General features: G+C 37.7%; 1 protein-coding gene across 9 annotated transcripts in view; it reads right to left on the bottom strand.

The window, feature by feature from the left end:
• Positions 1-4,248: 4,248 nt before the first annotated feature.
• The window catches only part of LOC141910208 (uncharacterized), an 86,978-nt gene continuing 70,033 nt past the window's right edge, over positions 4,249-21,193 (bottom strand). For 4 of the 9 annotated variants that reach the window (XM_074800921.1, XM_074800919.1, XM_074800922.1 and 1 more), the window contains 7 exons: positions 20,683-20,860; positions 19,523-19,597; positions 16,395-16,517; positions 13,346-13,590; positions 12,687-12,890; positions 10,820-11,022; positions 4,249-9,824 (listed from right to left, as the gene is read on the bottom strand). In XM_074800921.1, coding sequence (XP_074657022.1) covers positions 9,756-9,824; positions 10,820-11,022; positions 12,687-12,890; positions 13,346-13,590; positions 16,395-16,517; positions 19,523-19,597; positions 20,683-20,860 — 1,097 coding nt within the window. In that variant the 3' untranslated portion in view covers positions 4,249-9,755. Of the gene's footprint in view, positions 9,825-10,819; positions 11,113-11,564; positions 11,588-12,686; positions 12,891-13,345; positions 13,591-16,394; positions 16,518-19,522; positions 19,598-20,682; positions 20,861-21,193 lie in introns of those variants that run through there. The other 5 variants (XM_074800924.1, XM_074800923.1, XM_074800926.1 and 2 more) reach the window with 5 other exon arrangements.

Raw genomic sequence — 21,193 nt, 5'->3', positions numbered from 1 at the left:
GATAGTAGTTTGATTTCTTTGGTTTGATTTACAGTCAACTCCCAATATACTGCCCACATCAGTGCAGAACGATTTTGGTGGTATAAAAAGTATGGCGGTATACAGTGGGTGTTTTACTATGTACTGTATTGTTTCGAGACCATTGAGAAAACCTGGCGGGTTGGTGGTAAATGGTAGGGCTGTACTCTCGAGAAGCAAGGAAGCTTGAATCTGACCTTAGTTGTTACATCCAGAGGAGTTTGATGATCTCAAAACTTACGACTTCGTTTTGGAGCAAGGACACTGACTTGGATACCAAGTAGAATGGAGTAGATGATGGTCTGCGGCGTTGTAGCGCCAATTCAAGTTGTTGGCAGTTTTTAGCCCACTGGGACCTAAGTCCCAGCGAGCCATTTCATTCACTCATCGTCCGTCCGTAGACGGAATCCAGTTATTTTGTTAAGTTTTGAAGACGCTTCAATGTAATGCCCTGATATTTGGGTTACACTTGTATCTACCCTGGACACATCTTCAGCCCAAAACCTGGCCCTGTCAAAACCAAGATGACCGACTGGCAGCCATTGTTGTTCGCCAAAATCATGACTTAATTAATACATTTTTGAGGGAAATTTTGAAGATGCATTGATCAATTACCTTGATAATTCGTATATTTGAATCCCCCATGTGTCCATCAGTTTGAGAGCAATTGGCTCGATTGTACTCAAGATGGCCATCCTGTGACCTTTTCAGCGCCAAAAAATGCTAATTTTGACCCAAATGCTGAGTCCTGTAGCTTCCTACTAGTTTGCCATTTCTCATTGCAATTTGTGATGGGTATTCTTTGGCAAGGGATGTTTTATACACGAGACAGGTATTTTTTATCAGCCAATTATGATGGAATTGGTGGTCATCAGTACTTATTTGTAGGTGGGAAAAAGTTGTCCACATTATATTGATACCTAAGCATATTGTGTAACCACAATCAATTGGAAAGCTATAGCTTATAACGTGTTCTATGATTTTGGTGAGTTTCTAAGTCATTGGTCTTTGTATAATTGAATAATAGCGTTGAATAATACACTAACTTAGTATTTCTATATTATATTTGTACCTATGTATATTTTGTTACCACAATCAATTGCAAAGTTGTAGCTCATGACAAGGTCTATGCTTGTGCTAAGTTTTAAGGACATTAGTTATTCTATATGGTCACCAGGGGGCGTTGAAAAGTAGAATAACTTCTTAGTATAATGTAGTTCTTAGTTAGATCGGTACCTAGGCAAACAGTGAACCTCGCTCTAATGAACCGCTGGGGGCAAAATAAAAAGTTCGTTAGATCCGTTTCACATGTATGAAAAGGAACACCGGCCCCTGGTGTGACGAACCACAAACCAACTGGTTTCATTGGAGTAGGCCTGCTATTCAAGTAATACTGTCAACTAATAAATCGTTGATTGGCAACTGTGAACTATGAAATGAAATATGTATTCAAACCAAATTCAGATATGCTCTCTGTTAACTTCGAGTGTTAACATGTGTTGGACACGTAAGTCCCTCCCAGGGGATGTAATGGAACGAGATCAAGGAAATGAATGTAACAACGCTATGCTGGTTAAAACGTCAGAACAATTTGAAAACTTGAGAGCGTTTAGTCCCTTTTTTAGCAAGGAGTATTTTTATCTGGAACTGCGGATTGTGTTTTTATGTTTAAATATTGTAATCAATATTTTGCCAGGTCATTTGTAGCTAAGAAAACATATTTGTAGATTTTTCCTATGTCCATTAATGGATCTAACCCTTAGTCTTTGTCACTTTTACCCGGATACCGTTTTGGCAGCTCAAGTAGGCTGTCTTGTTTATTGAGTATTTTGTCTACCTAGCGAACTGGCACTATTTTTGAATAAGTGATGTAATAGCAATATAAACAACTCTCAACTCACCTGCTCTCGCAACTAGTTTAGCTCTCATCAGGTAATTAGTGCCTTAATAGGTCATTAAGATTTGGATGAACCAATCGCTAGAAGTTTTGGTCACTAATTTCTTGATGGGAGTGTCTTAATCAACTTGGTTTTTGGCAGCACAGATTTGATCACTCTGTGCCTGCTATCCAACTGATTAAGACGTAAAATAAACTGGTATTAACACATAAATTCAATCGTTTGAATTTTCAGGTGAGTTACATCCATTTTTCATAGTTAAATCTTATATATGTTTTGGCATAAATGTGTACCTAGGCTTAGCTGAGAAATCAGACCTTTATGTAACACGTACATTTGGAACTGAGAGTCAATTTTTATAGATTAGGTATTTAATCTAAAATGACGGCTAATGATTATTTGTTTGTAGAAATAGGCCTTTGTATTAAGTATGTAGTTAAAGAAAAGTCATTTTAGGACAATCTCAGTTACGATCTGATGAAGTATGAGTAATCAAGTAGTATAATATTCGATTCTATTCTGTGTATACTGTAACTAATTATCATCACTCTGTGCCTGCTTTCCAACTGATTAAGACGTAAAATAAACTGGTATTAACACATAAATTCAATCGTTTGAATTTTCAGTTTTGTAAAATTGGCAACGCGCAAAAAGTCCGTTGCTAAACTTTTTCAATTTCTCTGATGGTCTCAATCGTTTTGCGAAGTACGTTTTCATTAAGCGCGTGTGCATATCACTGTAAACAGTCTGAAACGATGACCAACTACCGTACTACAATTTGTAGCAGCCAGCAACACATCGTTAATCTGTATCACACTAATCTAAGATAAATAAAGCAACACTGTCTCTCGGTTTGAAACTGACAACAAATAAAGAAGTGTGATTGATCGTGGCTTGGCGATCGTTAGAACCAAGAACACCAGAAAAGGGGTCGTTGTTTCCGATGAAGTTTAACTGCAAATGAGAAGGATTTGGCTGGGGATTTGTTTTTCGTACGTAACAAGCGATGGTTCGTTAGTTCCGAGGTCGTTAGAACGAGGTTCCACTGTATTTTGTTACCATGATCACTTGCGAAGTTGTAGTTCATGAAATGTTCTATAATTGTGGTGAGTTTCAAGGTCATTGGGTTTTGCATATGGTCACCAGGGGGGCGTTGGATAGTAAGATAACTTAGTTTTCCATATTAGATTGGTAACGAGGCATATTTTGTTATCACGATCAATTACAAAATCGTAGCTGCTGTCATGTTCTATGATAGTGGCGAGTTTCAATGTCATTTGTTGTTGTATATGGTCACTAGGGGGCGTTGAATATTGAAATTGTAAGATTGTTGAGCACTTGAAACCACTTCCCAAGCGGGCATGGTGTCCCTAGACCCCTAGTTAAACCGTGAAAAGGATTAATTATGTAAGGCAGCACAGTGGAACTTAGTTACAGCGAATTGCACGGGACAAGAAAACATGTCCATTGAAACTACACTGTGGCATGGTGGATAAGGTGTTAGGCTCACAACCGAGAGGTGGGCTTGAAATTACATTGTGGCATGGTGGATAAGGTGTTAGGCTCACAACCGAGAAGTGGGCTCGAATGCTAGTGTAACTTAGTTATACAGGTAGGACACACCAGTGCCCGTCAACTCACTGATTTAACAACAAAAGTCCGTACCTGGCAAAAATCTTCAACATGATGAAGTTGGCCAATAATAGGTAGAAATAGAAGAACTAGAACTGAAAGTTCATTGTATCTTGAAAGAAATCAATTGGATTTTCTTACTAGAGATGGAATTCTATGTTCTCTATATCCGATGAATCGTTGTATCCGAGTTCGCTGAAACGAGGTTGTACCGTAGTAAATGTAGTTGCTTTGATGGTTTATGTGGTTTATAGCGTTTGGCTAGGGTATGGTAGGTATAGTGTACCGAGCCTAATTTTTCTGACAATGCAGTCGGAATTTTTCTAATGAGTACAGCATATTAGGACATGCGCATCAAAGAAATATGACTAACCAGGATAGAGGCTTAATACACTTACCCTTGTTTATCAACAGGATTCTTATGGATCAGGATTTTCTGGATGTATTTTTCCCTTTAGGCAATTTGAATTTTTTGTCTGGTTCTTGTGGGTGACGAGTGGCACGAGGTACCTTCTGTGAGAAGAATGGATCCGAGAGCATACAGACTTTTCTCAGATCTAAGGAGAAAGGCTTGGGCTTATCTTGGCTCTGCAGAAAGAAGACACTGACTTGGACTCATCAAAGAAGACCTGTAGATAACTACAAGCCTTAAGGGAAACTCCTCAAAAGAAATAAACACATCCAGCAATGTTGTTTTCCGTGACATGATACTGATTTATTTATAGGTCGAGTTATTCATTGATCGACCATTCATTCACTGCGCATTAGACTTAACTCTGCGACAACTGACATAGTGTCTTATTTACAATATAGATGGCAGCACATAAATAGTCATCTTTAATGGGTAGGGCTATCCATCTATTCTAGAACAACTCTACCTGGTTCACCTGTTCCATAGTTGAGGGTTTAGGACCAGTCTAAGTTCTGGGCCCAGTTGCGCAGTCATAGTCCAAACGCGGTCTTCAATAAATATATCTGCTTGTATAACTGCTTGTTAGAACTAAGGTGGTCTTAAATCTAAGCCATGACTGTACAACTGGCCCTTGGCTTCGTATATAGTTAGTCACCGATTAACAAATTAGTACCAGTCTTATGTTTTTTAAGACCACCTATGAACTGCAACTCTGTACCCCTATGAAATGTGCTAAACTGGATCCAGTTCTAAGTATGATTTAATGCTAGGGTTATACATTCCATTCCAACTCAGAACTGTAGAACTGGATGGTTTAAGACTTAAAGACCATTTTAGTTCTATAGCTTAACAACAATTTCAGTCATTTAACCAGGCCCGTGTCAATGGGGGGGGGGAGGGGGAGTTCATCAGTAGCCCCATAAAACAAACCCCCTAAAATTTTTCATAGTGCCTTTCAAAAAGTCAAATTTAGGTCAAGATTTTTCGTAATTTTCATGTTTTTTTTTTTGGAATGTTAAGTCATCCATTCTAAAAAGATTAATTCAGGTACCTGGGCACTTAGTGTCTAAGATTTGTAAGATTTTTTCACGGCGAAAAAGCACTTTTTTGAAATAAAAACGCCCTTCCAAAAAGCTTGGCACGGGCCTGAAAACCAATCTAACAACTTTTAGACCACTGTAAACTCATATTGGTTTTATAACCAATCCAACACTTTAGGAATAGTCAAAGCCCATTTTGGTTTTATAGCTCATCAAATAGCTCAAAACCAATCTCTGACTAATTTTGGCTATCAACCAAACTAACGACTTAAACCATTCTGAGCTCATTTTAGTTCTAAAACCAAACTAAGAAATTGAGACCAGTCAAAGCTAATTTCGGTTCTGTAACCAATCTAACAACTGAAGACCAGTCTTAAGATTTAACACCACTTTAACCACTGTGGAACCACGTCAAAGAAACCAGGCCCAGCAGTCCACATAATAAATGTTCAACCACTACCAAGAGAGTATGATACCTTCAGTGAATTCTTGCACAAAACTAAAAGGAACTTAAGATCAACTGTCTGTCCATCCGCCCCAGAAAACCGTTACTTTTAATTGCGACAAAAACACAGATTTTCAGAATAATATTATAGCAATTCAGACAACTTTTCACGAGACAAAAAGTAAGATATTTACAGGAAATTTACACTAAGATATTTGACACCATTTTTAAAATGTGGTCCTGAATTTTTCACGCATACCGGTACTTTAATTTCACTAGGAGTTTATAGAGAACATTTACATTCGATTATATCTTCAATATTTACATTCCAATCCCTAGTTATGCACACTGGTGTGAAAGGGTCTAGGCACGCCACCTATTGGCTAATAAAAATATATTCGAGAAGTAGTAATACATGTATGAAAAATTTATTGTCATCGGTTAAACTCATTTTGTCTCTGACCAAAAAAATCTTTTTACAAAAGCATTTTTCCCTTGAGTTTTAATAAAACTCCTTTCATTTATTTTAAGTGCTTTGTTATCACCATGCTGCCGATATAATTTAAACACGCATTGTTTATTTTTAGAATCTTAAAACCTCATTAACAGGAAAAATGGTTTGTGGAGGTATCAATCTGCTGCCTGCAACCATCCATTTACACATTCACTATTGTAGTGAAGTGTGGATGATCAGATTTTCGAAGGTGTGTCAATAAACGGTCTAATGTTTGTAGTAAATTTTCAATTGAAAATGTCTGAGGTGAAGTCCTGAACCCATGTTTAGTGTGGATCAAATATTGGTACATGTAATGAAGAATGGTGATTAGAATCAAATGTCTAAGTAGTGCGCATAGTCCAGGCTGAGGGGTGCAGTCTTCAGGCTACAGATTGATGCCTAGAAATATCTTTTTCGATTAAAAGTTCACTCAAAACTTCCAGTGATCAATTGATAGTTAAAATCATTTCATGATTTTACTATATCATAGAATATTAACACAATTTGTAATTATATGGCACTCGAAATTTACCTAAGAGGAAGAGGTCATCGACCTCCTAATTTTGTTTAAGTTTTTTCAGAAAACGCGTGAACTGCCCTTCATAGTAGACCTTTCTAGAAAACATGGCCGCCTCTGAGAAATCCCACGATAACATCTCCTACCGTAATAGCGTATAGGTACCAATTACGCTTCGAAAGAACTTAAAAAGATAACGACGATGTCATAGGGGGATCAGGAGGTGGTTATCTTGTCCCTCGGTCTTTAACAACATCAAACCACATTTATGGATTACAGAAAGCAACCAATAACAACAGTTGCCATGTTATGTAGCTTCTTCGGGGAACGATAACATGAACAAATTCTATAAAAGTTTTATTGCAAGTAGTGCACGAATATGTTCGAGCTCTGTTGTCAGTAAAAAAAGCACCAGAGAAAATTGAAAAATATTTTTCACATTTTCTTAATGGGAGATAGACCGAAATGAAAAGGGAAGATATACATACGGGTAGGCCTCACAGACCTGCAACTTATAATGATGACTCATACAGCGCAGATAAACTTCACCAGGATTCGTACTATTTGCAACCTTTTTCCTGGCAAAATATTGAAATTATGATATTTTTGGGATATTGTAAACCTCTGATTAACAGTCACATACAGTAGACTCCTCTCAACTCGAATCATTAAGTCGAAAATTCGTTCAACAAAATTTTTTCTGTCTGCTATGTTAAAACATACATTATTCTACTCGAAATTGCCCAACTCGAATATTCGTTCAATTATTTTTGACCAAAATTACATTCAAACTCCTCTCAACTCGAATATCTTAACGACCTCCCGGCAGCAATAACAAGTTTTGGTTAAAACATGCATGTGTTTACTGCTTTGAATCGTAGGCTACCGGTAGTAGACAATACATCGCTAATGGAGACATTCAGTCATTTGTACATACACAATCTCCAGCTTGGTCAGCGATCCTAAAATTAACCGCCCGTTGCCCGTTCACTACGGTTCTACGGCGAGCGGCAGTTCATGATCATTCATTTTTCTTTGCACCAAGTAAATTTACTTATATTTTGCATCTTTTAGTCAAACAAGCCATGTAGGATCTAATGTTCGATTGAGGATCAATTTTTAAATGATTTTTAACCAATTTGGTCAAAACCCCAACTCGAAATCCGCTTAAATCTCAATGATTTTTTTACTGGTCCCAATGAATTCGAGTTGAGCGGAGTCAACTGTAGTAGTCGTAGTCAGGTCTGCATTTAAAGTCTTTGAATTTCAATACTTTTTTCAGGGCCAAGGGTACGAAAACCATGAAATGAAACTAAACAGACCACATATCGAAAATTTCGATAGCTTTTGACACAAAACTTAAAATATCATAACTTTTCTAAGCCTTGAGAAAATATTACTAATTTTTGGAACTTTTTCATGACTAGTACGAACCCTGCAACAATTGCATCATCCATGCTGACTGGTTCATCAGTTTCATCAATCCAGGGTTGCCCCTACAAATTCCCCCATGAAATTCTACTAACATAACATGTATTAACCCTTTCAGTGCGTCTACAACGCAGTTCAGTGTATAAATCAGTGATGAATCATGCTCGTACACTACATTGTGTATTGCTGTAATTAGTGATTATCTCTATTGAAAAATGGCAGCACCAGTGTAACATTGAGAAATACTAGTAACTAACTATACGCCGCACAGCAGGGTGGAGGCACAATAGCGGTATACCCAATATAAAATTTACAAGGGTGAAATATCTTAAAATTTCCAAATCACCTCCAGCATTTTATGGCTATTGATTAGACAGCACTGATTGGGTATACATACCTAGGAAAATTCATTCAGTAAAATTCATTTCGAATATGTGATAGCGGGATAAAGGAGATGTTCCCTGAAGCGTGTTACGCTTGCGTAATCAAAGCAATTGTAACGACGAAGAACCATGGCTAAATAAGACAACCAAGGGGGGCACCTCAAGTCACAAACCCTTTTAGAGACATTATTCTTATATACAAATTTCTATTTACATTTAAATGTATAAATCAGGTTTGAGAAGGTATTTAACAATCATTGCTTATAGCATACGAGTGGGGCGACTTTTTTATACCTCAGCAGATGAGGTATTTCCTGAATTCTTGTCATATTCGCCGGGAAGTGGGCCTAAATAAGAAATTCGAGTTTCGATATTCTGTGAGCTGCCGAAATTTAACGAACTACAACTGTACAAAGTTTAAAAAAAGATAATTTCTCCTGAAATCAAGAGTCATGATTCTTACAATATGTATGCCATCAAATCTTGAATGGCCGCCTGCATTGAATCATAAGACTAATATAACATAATCATAGGGGGATTTATGCAAACGGCCTTACCATTATTTCATTCCTAATATTTTCAAAGAAACACAATTCTTATGGCATTGAAACAGTCAAATTGGCTTAATCGGGATTATCCATAAACCGGTTTATGAAAAAACCAATTAAACGCCATGTTTCATAATCATGTATATGTCGATTAGATCAAAATCTGGACAAAGCGAGCTTGACTGGATTTTACAATTAGAGGCGACAACATTTTACGGTTTCACCGGATTCACACGCTCACACAGTATCGCCACCTATATTCATACGCAAAATATACACAACCTTAAAATATCATTATGATCAATTTAAACTTTTTACACGAGTAAAATATATCTATTTATACGACACAAACTAAACAGCAATCAAGTCTGTTCTATACCTCTCATCTATACTGGCCTGTATCCCTTAACGCATTTCTTTTTTACTTTCATGTAAAACAATATACACAAAATTTACACCAGATTTTCCTTATGGAAGAAAAATGCCCGATGAAGTCTAACAGGGAGGCGCCTAACACGCCTAGCACGCTCCTCACTATCTGGTGACTATCAAGGCCTGTGCACCTTCCTTGCTATCCAGACACCAAAACTATTAAATGAATTTGTGCGAATATGTAAAAAATTGAACTTTCACTTCCCGATGTCCAGACTCCATGCGACTCATAGTCTTCCTGAACATCTAGCCTAGAATCTTCAACTATATACTGGTACCAGTTTTTTTGCTACAAAATTTACCACCTTAAGTTTGTAACATAAGTATATTATACGTGTACATATGATATATGACATCGTTATCATAATTGATTATTGATATATTATTCACAAATTCAGCACCAAAAACGATACAATTCAATTGAATATATTTATACAACGAGTGCCCGTGCGCCTGTGTGGTCAGTTTTTAGAGATCAAGGAATCATTCATTCTATTGTGCGTTCACTCTGACAGTAACTGCTGTAGTAAACTATTACTTGTGTCCGGAGGTTGCATGTCTTCAACAGGCGTCTGAAAATAACAGAAAAATTTGTAGAAGTGATGAGGACATTCAGCTGCCCATAGAGGATTTTACTCGTGGCAAGTTAGGATCCATCAGGTGTCGCTACTGTGCAGTTGGACTTAAACTAGAACTTGAACTACTGCCACAATAGCATACATGCCAACATAGGGATTACCACTTTCAGAATTTTTGGTTAAAAGTTTTTTTTCAGTATTTTGTACCCATGTTTAATAACATTTTCTTTAGCACCATTTTCATATCTCAATCAGTATTTTCTAATTTTTACCTTAAGAATCATCAGTACTCAGTTCATTAGATCGTCTTTATGACTCTAAACACGCAGTTCTTTAGTGGTACTGGCATATCCGAATGCCCGCCCTTGCTCCTTCTAGACATATTAAAACTTAACTTCACCAAAATTTCACTTTCACAATCTTAAAAAGCGCCATCAAAGCTGCATCGAACTAATGGACCAGACATGTTCAAATAGGGACTACGAACAGGACGTCACCAATGGTAAATTTTGAATTGAATTGAATGCAATATTTCTCAAACCTCAGCCGATTTAGTTAAATGCAATCAAAATATAATCAATGAAACTAAAAAACTATTGAATTTAGGAATACAAAATCATAGTGAGAATTTTGTGAGATTTTTTGGTGAAAAAATCGTATTTTGCTGATTTAAAGAGAAAATGTACTTTAACAGTATTGAGTGTACTGCCGTACTGACGATCTTTTTCATGTGGAAAAAAAAAACTTAACGAATACGGACAAATCGTACAGGTTGGCATGTATGCAATAGAAGATTACACTTATGGCAAATTAGGGAACCACCAAGAGTTGCTACTGTGCAGTAGGAAGCTAACTACAGAATAGACGATTATACGTATGTAAGTGAGGATCCACCAGGAAAGATTGCCACTGTTTTTCACAGGAAAATTGCAACACGAGCATGTCAGGGTCCGCCCCCTGGTTATATAATAAATATTTTCAATACTTACCCTTGGTTCCGTTTGGACTACTTGTATCGAAGACGGGTCAATTTTAGTTTTACTGCCCGATTGATTCAGGGCAGTCATTTGCCCCGGGGCCGTCGAACTGGTACATGCTGCGCCCATATCAGGCTTCATCTGACCCTGCTGTGTTAGCAGCTGATTGCGAAACAAATTACTCGCTTTTATTTTTGGTTCTTCAATGACCTCAGCTGCAATTGAAACAAAATCTTGAATTTATGCACCAGATACTCACCATACATACCGTATTATATTCTTCTGTAAAAGTCGAATTTCTATACCTAAAAATCAGATCAATTTTTGGGGGTTGACTTTTACAGTAATACTTAAAGGCATTCAAAATTTTTGAGTAACAGGTTCCAGAAAATAACAATGATTGTCAATGTCGGGCGGGAAATTGTAATACAATTGAAAAGGATGGCATATGATCCAACCAGTCCGGCCCGGTGCGCAGTGTAATTGATCATGGCAGGCTAGGGGTGTGACAGTAGAGTAATTTACTCATTCAGACATTGAATACTAATTTTTTTCTCAATAGTTCATTTACGAAAATAATTTGTCAAAAGCTTCGTTGATTCAATCACCTCTTTTTTCTCACAGTACGTGGTCACTGGTTGCACTCACATAGGCCTTACTGCTACTGCATACATTGGATGCTGCGCTCACTATACACATACATACAAGCATACTAACATGCTATGTAGGCTGTAGGCCAACGCTCGCAAGTGCGGCAGTCACTGCAAGTTTGGTTCATTCCTGAGATTTTTTCAAAAAAATTATATTGGTTTCTACATTATTAAGGATTTATCCTGCTTATATTTTCCATAAATTATCTCTCAACTATTGTTTGATCAGCAGACTGGCAGGAGAAAATTTAGGGGGTTCATAAAGTGAGGGCCTATAGATCATAAAGTACATTGAGATCAGTCGAACAAAAAACGGCAACACTTCCAGGAGGAATTGAACTTTTATATATTTCAATTGCAAGTATGCAAATTGTAAAAACGTGCCATTACTTAGTGCTAAAAAGCAGGGTTTTTACATGTTTTTCAAGAATAAGTCCCCTAAGAATAACTTGATCACTATGAAATTTTTGTGGGCTCCAGAACTCATTAAGCCAAACCATGACACCAGAAATCAACACTGTTTGTGCCTTGTTGACACACCGGTACTCTATTCATTTTCTATGAAAACTGCTTCACCAGGACCGTTTGCATAGGCAAACAAACCTACGGTTCGTCAAAAACTTGAAAAAGTTGACTTTTATATGGGGTACGTGGAAAATCTATGAATCCTAGTTCGACTTTTACACAAAGTCAATTATTACACGATACGGTATTTCTTTTCAATTTTGTGGCTGGAGTAAAAAGAATAAAATAATGAATTGATCGTAATCAATATACAGGCATGCAAACCCCATTAACCCCAAAGACTCTAAGAGGGACGAAGTTTAGGCCAAATTTCTCAAAACTATCTATTTGATTTGAATATGAGGCCATTTGCAAAAAGCCGAGACAGAGATATTTGATGATAGTTGTAAGCCAACTTTTAAACAATTGACGTTACACAAGGGGGGGGGGTAGGGAGAGGGAGAGATGGGAAGCAGGGATGGGGGAAAGAATGAGTTGCAGGGAATGGAATTGTGGAGGGAGTGGGAGTGGTGAGGGAGATGGGTGGTGAGAGGGAGTGAGCACGAATTGGCAACTGACACTTAGATCTAAATTGAAGACACAAATCTATGGAATACAAAAGGGAAGGAGAGAGGGAGGTTAAAATGGGGACTGACATCGATATGGGACATTTGGAAACAGATGTACGAGATGCACTAGGGAGGGAAGGGAAGGGATGGACTTACACTGAGATCCGATTGATAACGCTCTGAATCGTTCGTATCTACGTTTAGCCTCCTGTCTCGCCTGCTGTACAGCGATCTCCGGTTGTATCGACACTGATGCATTCATCACTTGCTGGGGTACCTGCTGTTGCTGCATCATCGCATCAGTCTGTGCCTGCATGGTATTACCCACAGTTCCTAGTTGTTCCCGCGTAAATTCATCAACTATTAAAGAAATTACTGACTCAGCACTATCACGAGTACAGGGGTACTCATATTGAATCAGCGGTATCACGAATATAGGTGTACTCATATTGACTCGGTTCGATCAAGAGTACCTTGGAACGTACATTGACGCAGTGCTATCATGAGTACCAGGGTATTCATACTTTTCCGCCGCAAACTAAACTTACCATGACCAACTTTTACTCAATTTTACTCTAAGCTCACTCTCGTTTCTACAAATTTCTACTTTCTAATTATTTCTACTCTCATGTATTTTGTTTCCTATACATTTCTAGTTGCCTCTGACATTTTACTCATTTTTAATGAAGTTTCACATTTTTACTCATTTCTACTCAAAACTCAATTATCAACAAAATCAACTCATAAAAAAGACAGTGTAATTAAGATTCACTCACTTGTACTCACTGCAATAATGATTATTCATTAAAACTCACTTTGATAGAGTAATTCCATTGGGAATTCATCGGTATTTTGTAAACTATCTGCCTGTTGTTGCTGCTGAGCCGGCGTTGGTTGTTGTTGCTGTTGAACTTGAGATCGGGCGTTACATATATTACGCAATTCCTGTTTAACGTACTGCGACGCGCTGTTACCAGCTACATTGCCGCTGATGACCATCCCTTGCTGTTGCACTTGTTGCTGTTGACTGGTCACCTGCTGTTGTTGTTGTTGCTGTTTCCTGAAAACCGTAAAAAAGTCAATTTTTATTCAGAAAAAATATCATATTGAAGAATTTGTTTTCTTAAAAGATTTTAGAAACCGCAAACAAGTGACTTTCATTCGAAAAATAAAAAAACCGAAAACTTTCTCTTCGTTAAAAGATTAAAACGCTATTCAGTTCATTTGGTTTCAAAATAAAAAACTCCAGGGCTTGGTTTCATAGACTGGGTATCAAAGTTACCTATATCGGTAAATCCTCAACTCCTCATATTTCAGATATTGATGGACTCAGTTTTAAAACAATAGGCCTAAATGAAAAGGAGCCCTACTAAGAAATTTTCAGCGAACAAAATTGAGTAAAATTCCAAATTTTTTTGTTAATTTATATATTTTTCACAGATATTTCAACTTTGGGAGTTTTTACATTTCTCCACCCATTTTTCTCAGCGGTCTCACCCCTGAAAATGAGAAATCACGGAATAACTGAGAAATTTAGAAATGTACCTGGGGATTATCAATTGCCCCATATCAATGAAACTCTGCCCTGAAAAAATTTAATTATATTAATCTAAATACAAATTCCTGGCTTTCTTCACTTTTATCTTCAGACCACAAATAAAAGCGTGTCTCTTCGAATAGAAATTTCACTGAAAGCCTGCCACACCACTCCATGATCAACCTCATCATGTGGTGCGTCGAGGTTAACAGGCCGACAAAATATCAATAGAAACAAACGAAAATTCTCATAACATGGGTTTAAGGATGAAAGAAAGAGGGAAAGGTGGGAGGGAGGCAGTGCCTTCTTAACCCTTTCAGAGCAGCTACACCACAGTGCGGTGTACGAATAGGACAGGCACTTCACTAATACATCGCAGTGCAGTGCATCGATTAAATAATTAATACGTTATAATCTCTTTTGAAAAATGGTAGCACTTGTCAAACATTGTGAAATATTAGTTAGTTACGATACACTGCACCAAGGTGTAGATGCAATATAGAGGTATGGCAATTAATAAGACACTGGGGTAGAATTTCCAAAAGTAGAGTGGCATGACACAACATATGTAACCCTGGTATGTTAAAAGTTAAGTTTTCCTTGGAAAGGTGAGAAAGTTAACGAGAAAATCAATATGTCTGCCTTGGTGGCCATATTGGATGAACAAGAAAGCTAATTATCAATAGGTCTAATCCATGTTCCTTCCCTATTACACATACCAACTTATGCCAATCACTTATCATTTAACGTGTGTAGAGTTGTAACAAGAAATTCAAGGTGTCCGCCATGGCAACCATATTGGAAGTGCGAGAAAGTTCATTTTTGAAAGGCTTTATCCATGGACCAATACCGAGTTAAATAAAAATCACTTATCATTTGATGTGTATAGGGCGCTAACAAGAAATTCAAGATGTTGCCATGGTGGTCATATTGGAAGATAGCGAAGGCTAATTTTCTATAGGTTTCATCCATGAATGTTATCTCACACAAACCAAGTTTAACTCTTTCAGTGCCCAGTCGGTTATTTCAGGTCTTACAGTGCCCAGTCAACTTTCTTCGCCATTTCCTATAGCAGTTTTATCTAGATGGCTTGATTAAATGGCAGTGCTCATTAGTTTGTTTTTATGCTGCATTTTTGTGGTATTGCAATTCAAAATATTTGAGTTTTCTGCATTTGAAAGTAGCGGGTACCTATCCAGAGGTCATGTGATCTAGTTATAAGCTCATTTTCTGATTATAATTACAATATGATTTATATTTCTGAGAGTAGACATAGAATATTCCATTGTCAGATGTTAGCTGAGGCTAGATACCCAATTTGTACATTTTCATACCTGAAATTTAGGGGGGGGGGGTTATCAAACAAATAGGTCAACAACTATAATTCATGCAAATAAGCTCATTTCCATAAGATGTCACTTTCAGTAAGAAAGAATATCACCAAAATTTGTCAAGGGTCATACCCTACAAACTTTTCAATTACCAAAAATCTCTTACAGTTTTCACTCTATGGAAATCCAAAGTTACTACTGATTTTGATGTGTTAACAATGATGGGCACTCTGAGGGTTTTTCTCAAATAACACATGGGCACTGATAGAGTTAAAAGAAATTGCACATTATTTGAAACGTGTAGAGCACTAACTAGAAATCTAAATGTCCACCATGGCGGCCATATTGACAGAGAAGGCCAATTTTCAATAGGTTTCATCCATCGGCATACCCTTGCACAAACCAAGTAGTTAAAAGAAATTGCAAATTATTTGATGGATGTAGAGCGCTTACAAGAAATTCAAGATGTCCACTGTGGTGACCATATTAGAAGAGGGAGAAACCTAATTTTTGCTTTTAAAGAAAATCGCACGTGATTTGAAGTGCGTGGAGCACTAACCAGGGAAAGTGCACGGCGCACGCTGAGTAAAATAGAATGTCACCCTGGGTGACATAATTACCTCCAACATATCAGGTCAAGAATTGTTCAGCACTGAAAGGGTTGAGTTATATTTTGATGCTAATGATAAAAGAACGGTAGCAAAGTTTTGACCTTAAATAAGCTGAATATTTGTTGTTATTTTGATTGAGTTCTAAATTTTAGTCCCCCATCACATGTCCCTTATACGCATGCTTTTACATTAGGCTACAAATGATCCCTAGGAAAGATTTTCCAGTTATTAGATTCAAAATAATTTTTGTCACTAAGAATTTAAGATGAACATGCATGACACGCAAGAGGTTAGGGATGGAGGAAAGGAGTTGAATGGAGGGAAGAACCAAACACGATGTATAGACGAGATAGTACATGTAAAAATGTAAGTTCTAAACACTCACACATAGTGCCCCGCGTACAGCATTGGTTGCTGTGGCGTGGAGCCCGGAATGGGACCGGCTCCGCCACCGTGGGGCGGCATGTGGTGCTGATGGTGGTGGTGCAGGTGTTGGGCACCTTTGTTACTGTAAGCCAAAAGACAAAAAAAGAGAAAAAACGGTAACTGAAGTTCTGAATAATATGTATACATAGTAACTTAAACCAGTGGTGGTATGTATGCATGGATCACCAACAAATAATTATGATTTGGATTCGGACATGATGTCATCGCGACTCTGCCACCTTCCTTCCTCGGTATGGATTCGAACCTGAAGACATCGCCACATCCTTCAATATCATATCCCAGCTGAGGGACTAGAATGGGTCCCATCCTCCCCTGGCAGGGATTCGAACCTGATGGCATCGAGATTGCCACAGTACGATACCCTGTCACACTAAGACCAAATGCACCGCTACATCGCAGCTTAGATGATGTCATTATTAGCCAATCAGAAATTCTGTTTTATTTTAGACCGCGTTTTCCCATTTACAGTTCTTCCATGAAACCAGTGATTGTACAATGAGCAATCTGACTGGCGCTGCATGTTTTCTCCCGGCAAAGCTGCGCATGTGCCTGCGCACCCAGTCTAGTGTGGCAGGGGTTCGTGCCGTGGCTGAGTTTAGCGATGCAATCAAGTTTGAATACCTTCCGAGGGAGGATGAGTGGGTCCCCATCTCACGATGCTATCATTCAAATCCCTGCTGAGAAAGGATGAATATGGATGAGGATTTGCATAGATTTCTCCAGATTTCAATACATTTAATTAAATGAAAGGGACTCTAATTTATGAGTCATCAACACTCAAACGCAATTTCAGTAGCCTGTGATTTCACTACTAATGGGCGAATTGAGTGGATTAACCAACAATATATTTCGTAATTGTCAACTTATTGGATGATATGCCACCCTTTTCAATGATTTGTAATATCCCACCCAACATTGGTAATCATTGTTATTTTCTGGACCCTGTTACTCAAAAATTCTTATATCTTAAAAGTATTACTCCTGTAAAAGTTGACCCCCAAAAATTGACCTGATATTCTAGGTCTAGAAATTTGACTTTGAGCGTAGTGTATTGAGCATAGGAATGATTATCGATCGGCCCAACCGTTGACATAGGCTCGCTGACGCGAGCCAACCAGATGACGTTTTAAAAATCAGTATTAAGGTCTTAACAATCTGTATTATGGTAATTTACGTAGAACAAATCTTTTATGTCATAGGCCTACCTTCTTACACTTTACTGGTGTGCCATCTTCACTTAATGAAGAGGGCACACTAGTACAGTGTCATTCTGAGAATATGATTTGACAAAGGATGGCACAAAAGATGGCATGGACTGTCACGTTGTGACTGATCGACTGAAATGTTCTTATGAAGATGGGCCTTAGGGGGATACGTAATTGACCAGTCCTCAAAATTTCTATTAAAAACTCCAACTAGGGGTCCAGGGACACCATGTCCACTTAGAAAGTGGTTTGAAATGTTCAACAATCTGAAAATTTCAATATTCAACACCTCCAGTGAATATATACCGAAACCAATAATGACCTTGAAACTCGCACCAATCATAAAACAAATCATGAGCTAAAATTTTGCAATCGATTGCGGTAACAAAACATGCCTTAAATAATACACTAAAATTAGGTAAATAAACCAATAAATTAGGTAATAACGAGTCATTCTGCTATTCAACCCCCCTGGTGACCATATACAAACAACAATGACCTTGAAACTCACTACAGTCATAGAACATGTCATGACTTACAACTTTGCAATTGATTGCAGATAAGACAAGACAATCCATCCATCGAACATCCCAAAATAACTGGATCAATGAATGAATGGACGGACGACAGACGGAAAGTGAACGCAATAGCCCGATGGGACTTGAGTCCAAAGTGGGCTAAAAATTTGAAGAGCCTAATGAATAATGATTTCAGCGAACAACAATGGCTGCCAGTAGACCGTCTTAGATATCGTCGATAGACAGAGACACTAGCGAACGAACTAACGAATGATGGATGAAAAGTGAACGCAATAGCTCATTGGGACTAAAGTCCCCAGTGAGCTAAAAAGCATACATCAAATCTATACGAAATACGAGAAAAGTGCGCGATGCATGAAACTCTGCTGGTAGGGGGAGTGAGGAGGATTGTGAGAAATGATAAGACAGCATTCGTTCATTAAAAACTAACACTGTTCAGTGACAAGCAGCGATAATGATTTCCGAGGCAACCCGAATCCCTTGCTACAACTGTGATTCAGGAGTCAGTTGCACAAGTCATCAACTTAAGAACAGTCTAAGCTCATTTTTGCTCTATAACTGATCTGACAACTTAGGACAACTCTAAGCTCATTTTGGTTCTATAACCAATCCAAAAACTTAAGACCAGTCTTTAGATTTAAGACCACTTTTGGACTTATGTCTTGACGGTGCAACTGCCCTAAATAATAAATTTTTCCGCGGTAGTTTATATGGATACTGTCAGAAAAAAATGGCTGCCTCCATAAACTTGCGTCAGGGAGTAGGCAGCTTGCACAGGATGATTATCTGAGTTGAGGGACAATAATAAAAGGAGAGGGAGAAAGTTTAAGGCGAATGAATAATATGGAAAATATGGTTGGCAACAATAAAATGGGACAAATTTGTTTAGAACTGTCCAAATAGTGTTTAGAACTGTACAACCTTTGTTAAGTACCGTCCCAATTGAGTCTTGGAAAGTCCAAACTGTGTTTAGTACTGTCCCAATTACGTCTAAGACTGTCCAAACTGTGCCTAGAACTGTCAAATTGGTATCATGACAATTTTTCAATACCGGTTAATTTTTTCCTTATCTATGTAAAACATTAGCCTATATGTATAAAGACCAAGTTTTAGGAAGAGATCTGAAGGCTCATGTTGGGTGGTTACTGGGGAACAAGTATTTGATAGTTTGATTTCAACAGGATGATTGATTGATGACAATATGAAATGTGTAAAGGATTGATTAGGAAAGGGCAGCATGGTATATGAAATAAGCTGTAACTGACAGTAGCAGTGATAGACAGACAGATATAGACAGCAGGCACGTGGATCTAACCACTCACATATAACTGTCATCCATATTATTACTGTACAGTAGTTGATTATTCATAGCCATCGTATTGTGGTGGTCTCCATTGCTGAAATCAACAAAGAGACCGCCATTATTAAAGAAAAAACATGATAGCCAACATTAGCCAACATTTCTGTAGTTGGAGTGAGTGTATGTAATTCAATTGAAGAAAATGCCCAGAATTAGGAAGTCAGACTAAGAGAGTAATGATGTTTTGACTCGATTCTACGAGCCAATTGAGCCAATTTCAAAACTAGTGGTGACATTAGTAGTGAGAGTAGTGACATTTCGACTTGATTCTATGAGCCATTTTCAAACTAAGGGAGTAGTGAGGTTTAGACTCAATTCTATGGGCCATTTTCAAAACTATGAACCAATTGAGCCAATTTCAAAACTATGAGAGTAGTGACTTTTCGACTTGATTCTGTGAGCCATTTAAAACTAAGAGAGTAGTGATGTTTCGATTCAACTCTTGAATTGACTCCCTTAGATGTCTTCATAATTGTTGGTTTTTCTTTGAATGATCGCTAACATCCCTCTATTTTCTTTTTCTAGCCTTCAATTCGCACGTGAAATAAAGAAATACCGATAAACCAAAAATTGAAGGTTAAGAAAAGGTGAGTCTTAGGTGAAACAAAATCGAAATAACACACAAGTGAAAAGGACAGTAGATCAGACCACACCCTGTGATTAAACAGGGGGTTTAAAAAAAGAATTAAGAATACCTGGAATAAGAAGATGATTAAGCCTGCTCCTGCTAAGGTTTTTCAATCGGGCTATCAACCCCAAATCTTGACATGAAATACAGCCATTTTACCTCATTTACAGAAAAATTCCGGGCTAAAATCTGAACCCTGGCAGTATAAGTCACAATTTTCCTATACCTTTTGAAAATATAACAAATTTTTATAGGGCAATTTTCCTTATTGATCTTTCTTTTATGTCACTTGACTGCCTGAAGATTATATTAAGATAATAGTCTGCCCCTGGATTTTTCTAAAAGATGTTTATAAAAACTAATATTTTGCTGACATCAAAAAAGACATTAATGACAAAAATTTGGATCTCCTGGAATCGGCCCTGACAGGGGTTTGAGCACTACTCTACCATCTATTATTAGAAACGATAAATAAAAATCTGAAAAAAACTTACGAATAATTATGAATCTGCTCGGTGGCGGGGGTCGGGATATTCGTCGTGAATGCGCCAATGTTCTGATCGAATTGTTGAATCGTTCCGCCGGATGTCATCGTTTGCGAGGTCATCGTCGACGTCAACGCGAAGTTCTGAGCGGCTGCATTTGCCAGATTCTGACCCATCGTTAGACCACCTGCAAATCAGAAATACAACAAATTTCAACAGGGTACTGGTTTCAATTAATAAGTCTGACTTATGTAAAGGCAAACTTAGAGAACTGTGGATCTATGCGTAGACTTTCTATTTGATTCGTACAATCAGCCAACAAAAACAGAAACAAAATGGCCGTCATTGAAATAAAAATGTTACGGAAACGAACTGGAAAATTGTGATTGAAATCTTAAGTAACTAATAAGGAATTCCAATAAAGGACCATGGGTCCGGTAGGATCAACTGAGTAAATCTCACTTTTGAGCATGAAAAATCGGTTTGTTCTGGGATTGGCAATGTATTAAGATGAAACCTT

The sequence above is a fragment of the Tubulanus polymorphus genome, chromosome 8 (genome assembly GCF_964204645.1).
Source record: "Tubulanus polymorphus chromosome 8, tnTubPoly1.2, whole genome shotgun sequence".
Classification (NCBI taxonomy): Eukaryota; Metazoa; Nemertea; class Palaeonemertea; order Tubulaniformes; family Tubulanidae; genus Tubulanus; species Tubulanus polymorphus.
This window is presented reverse-complemented; position numbering and strand designations above follow the sequence as displayed.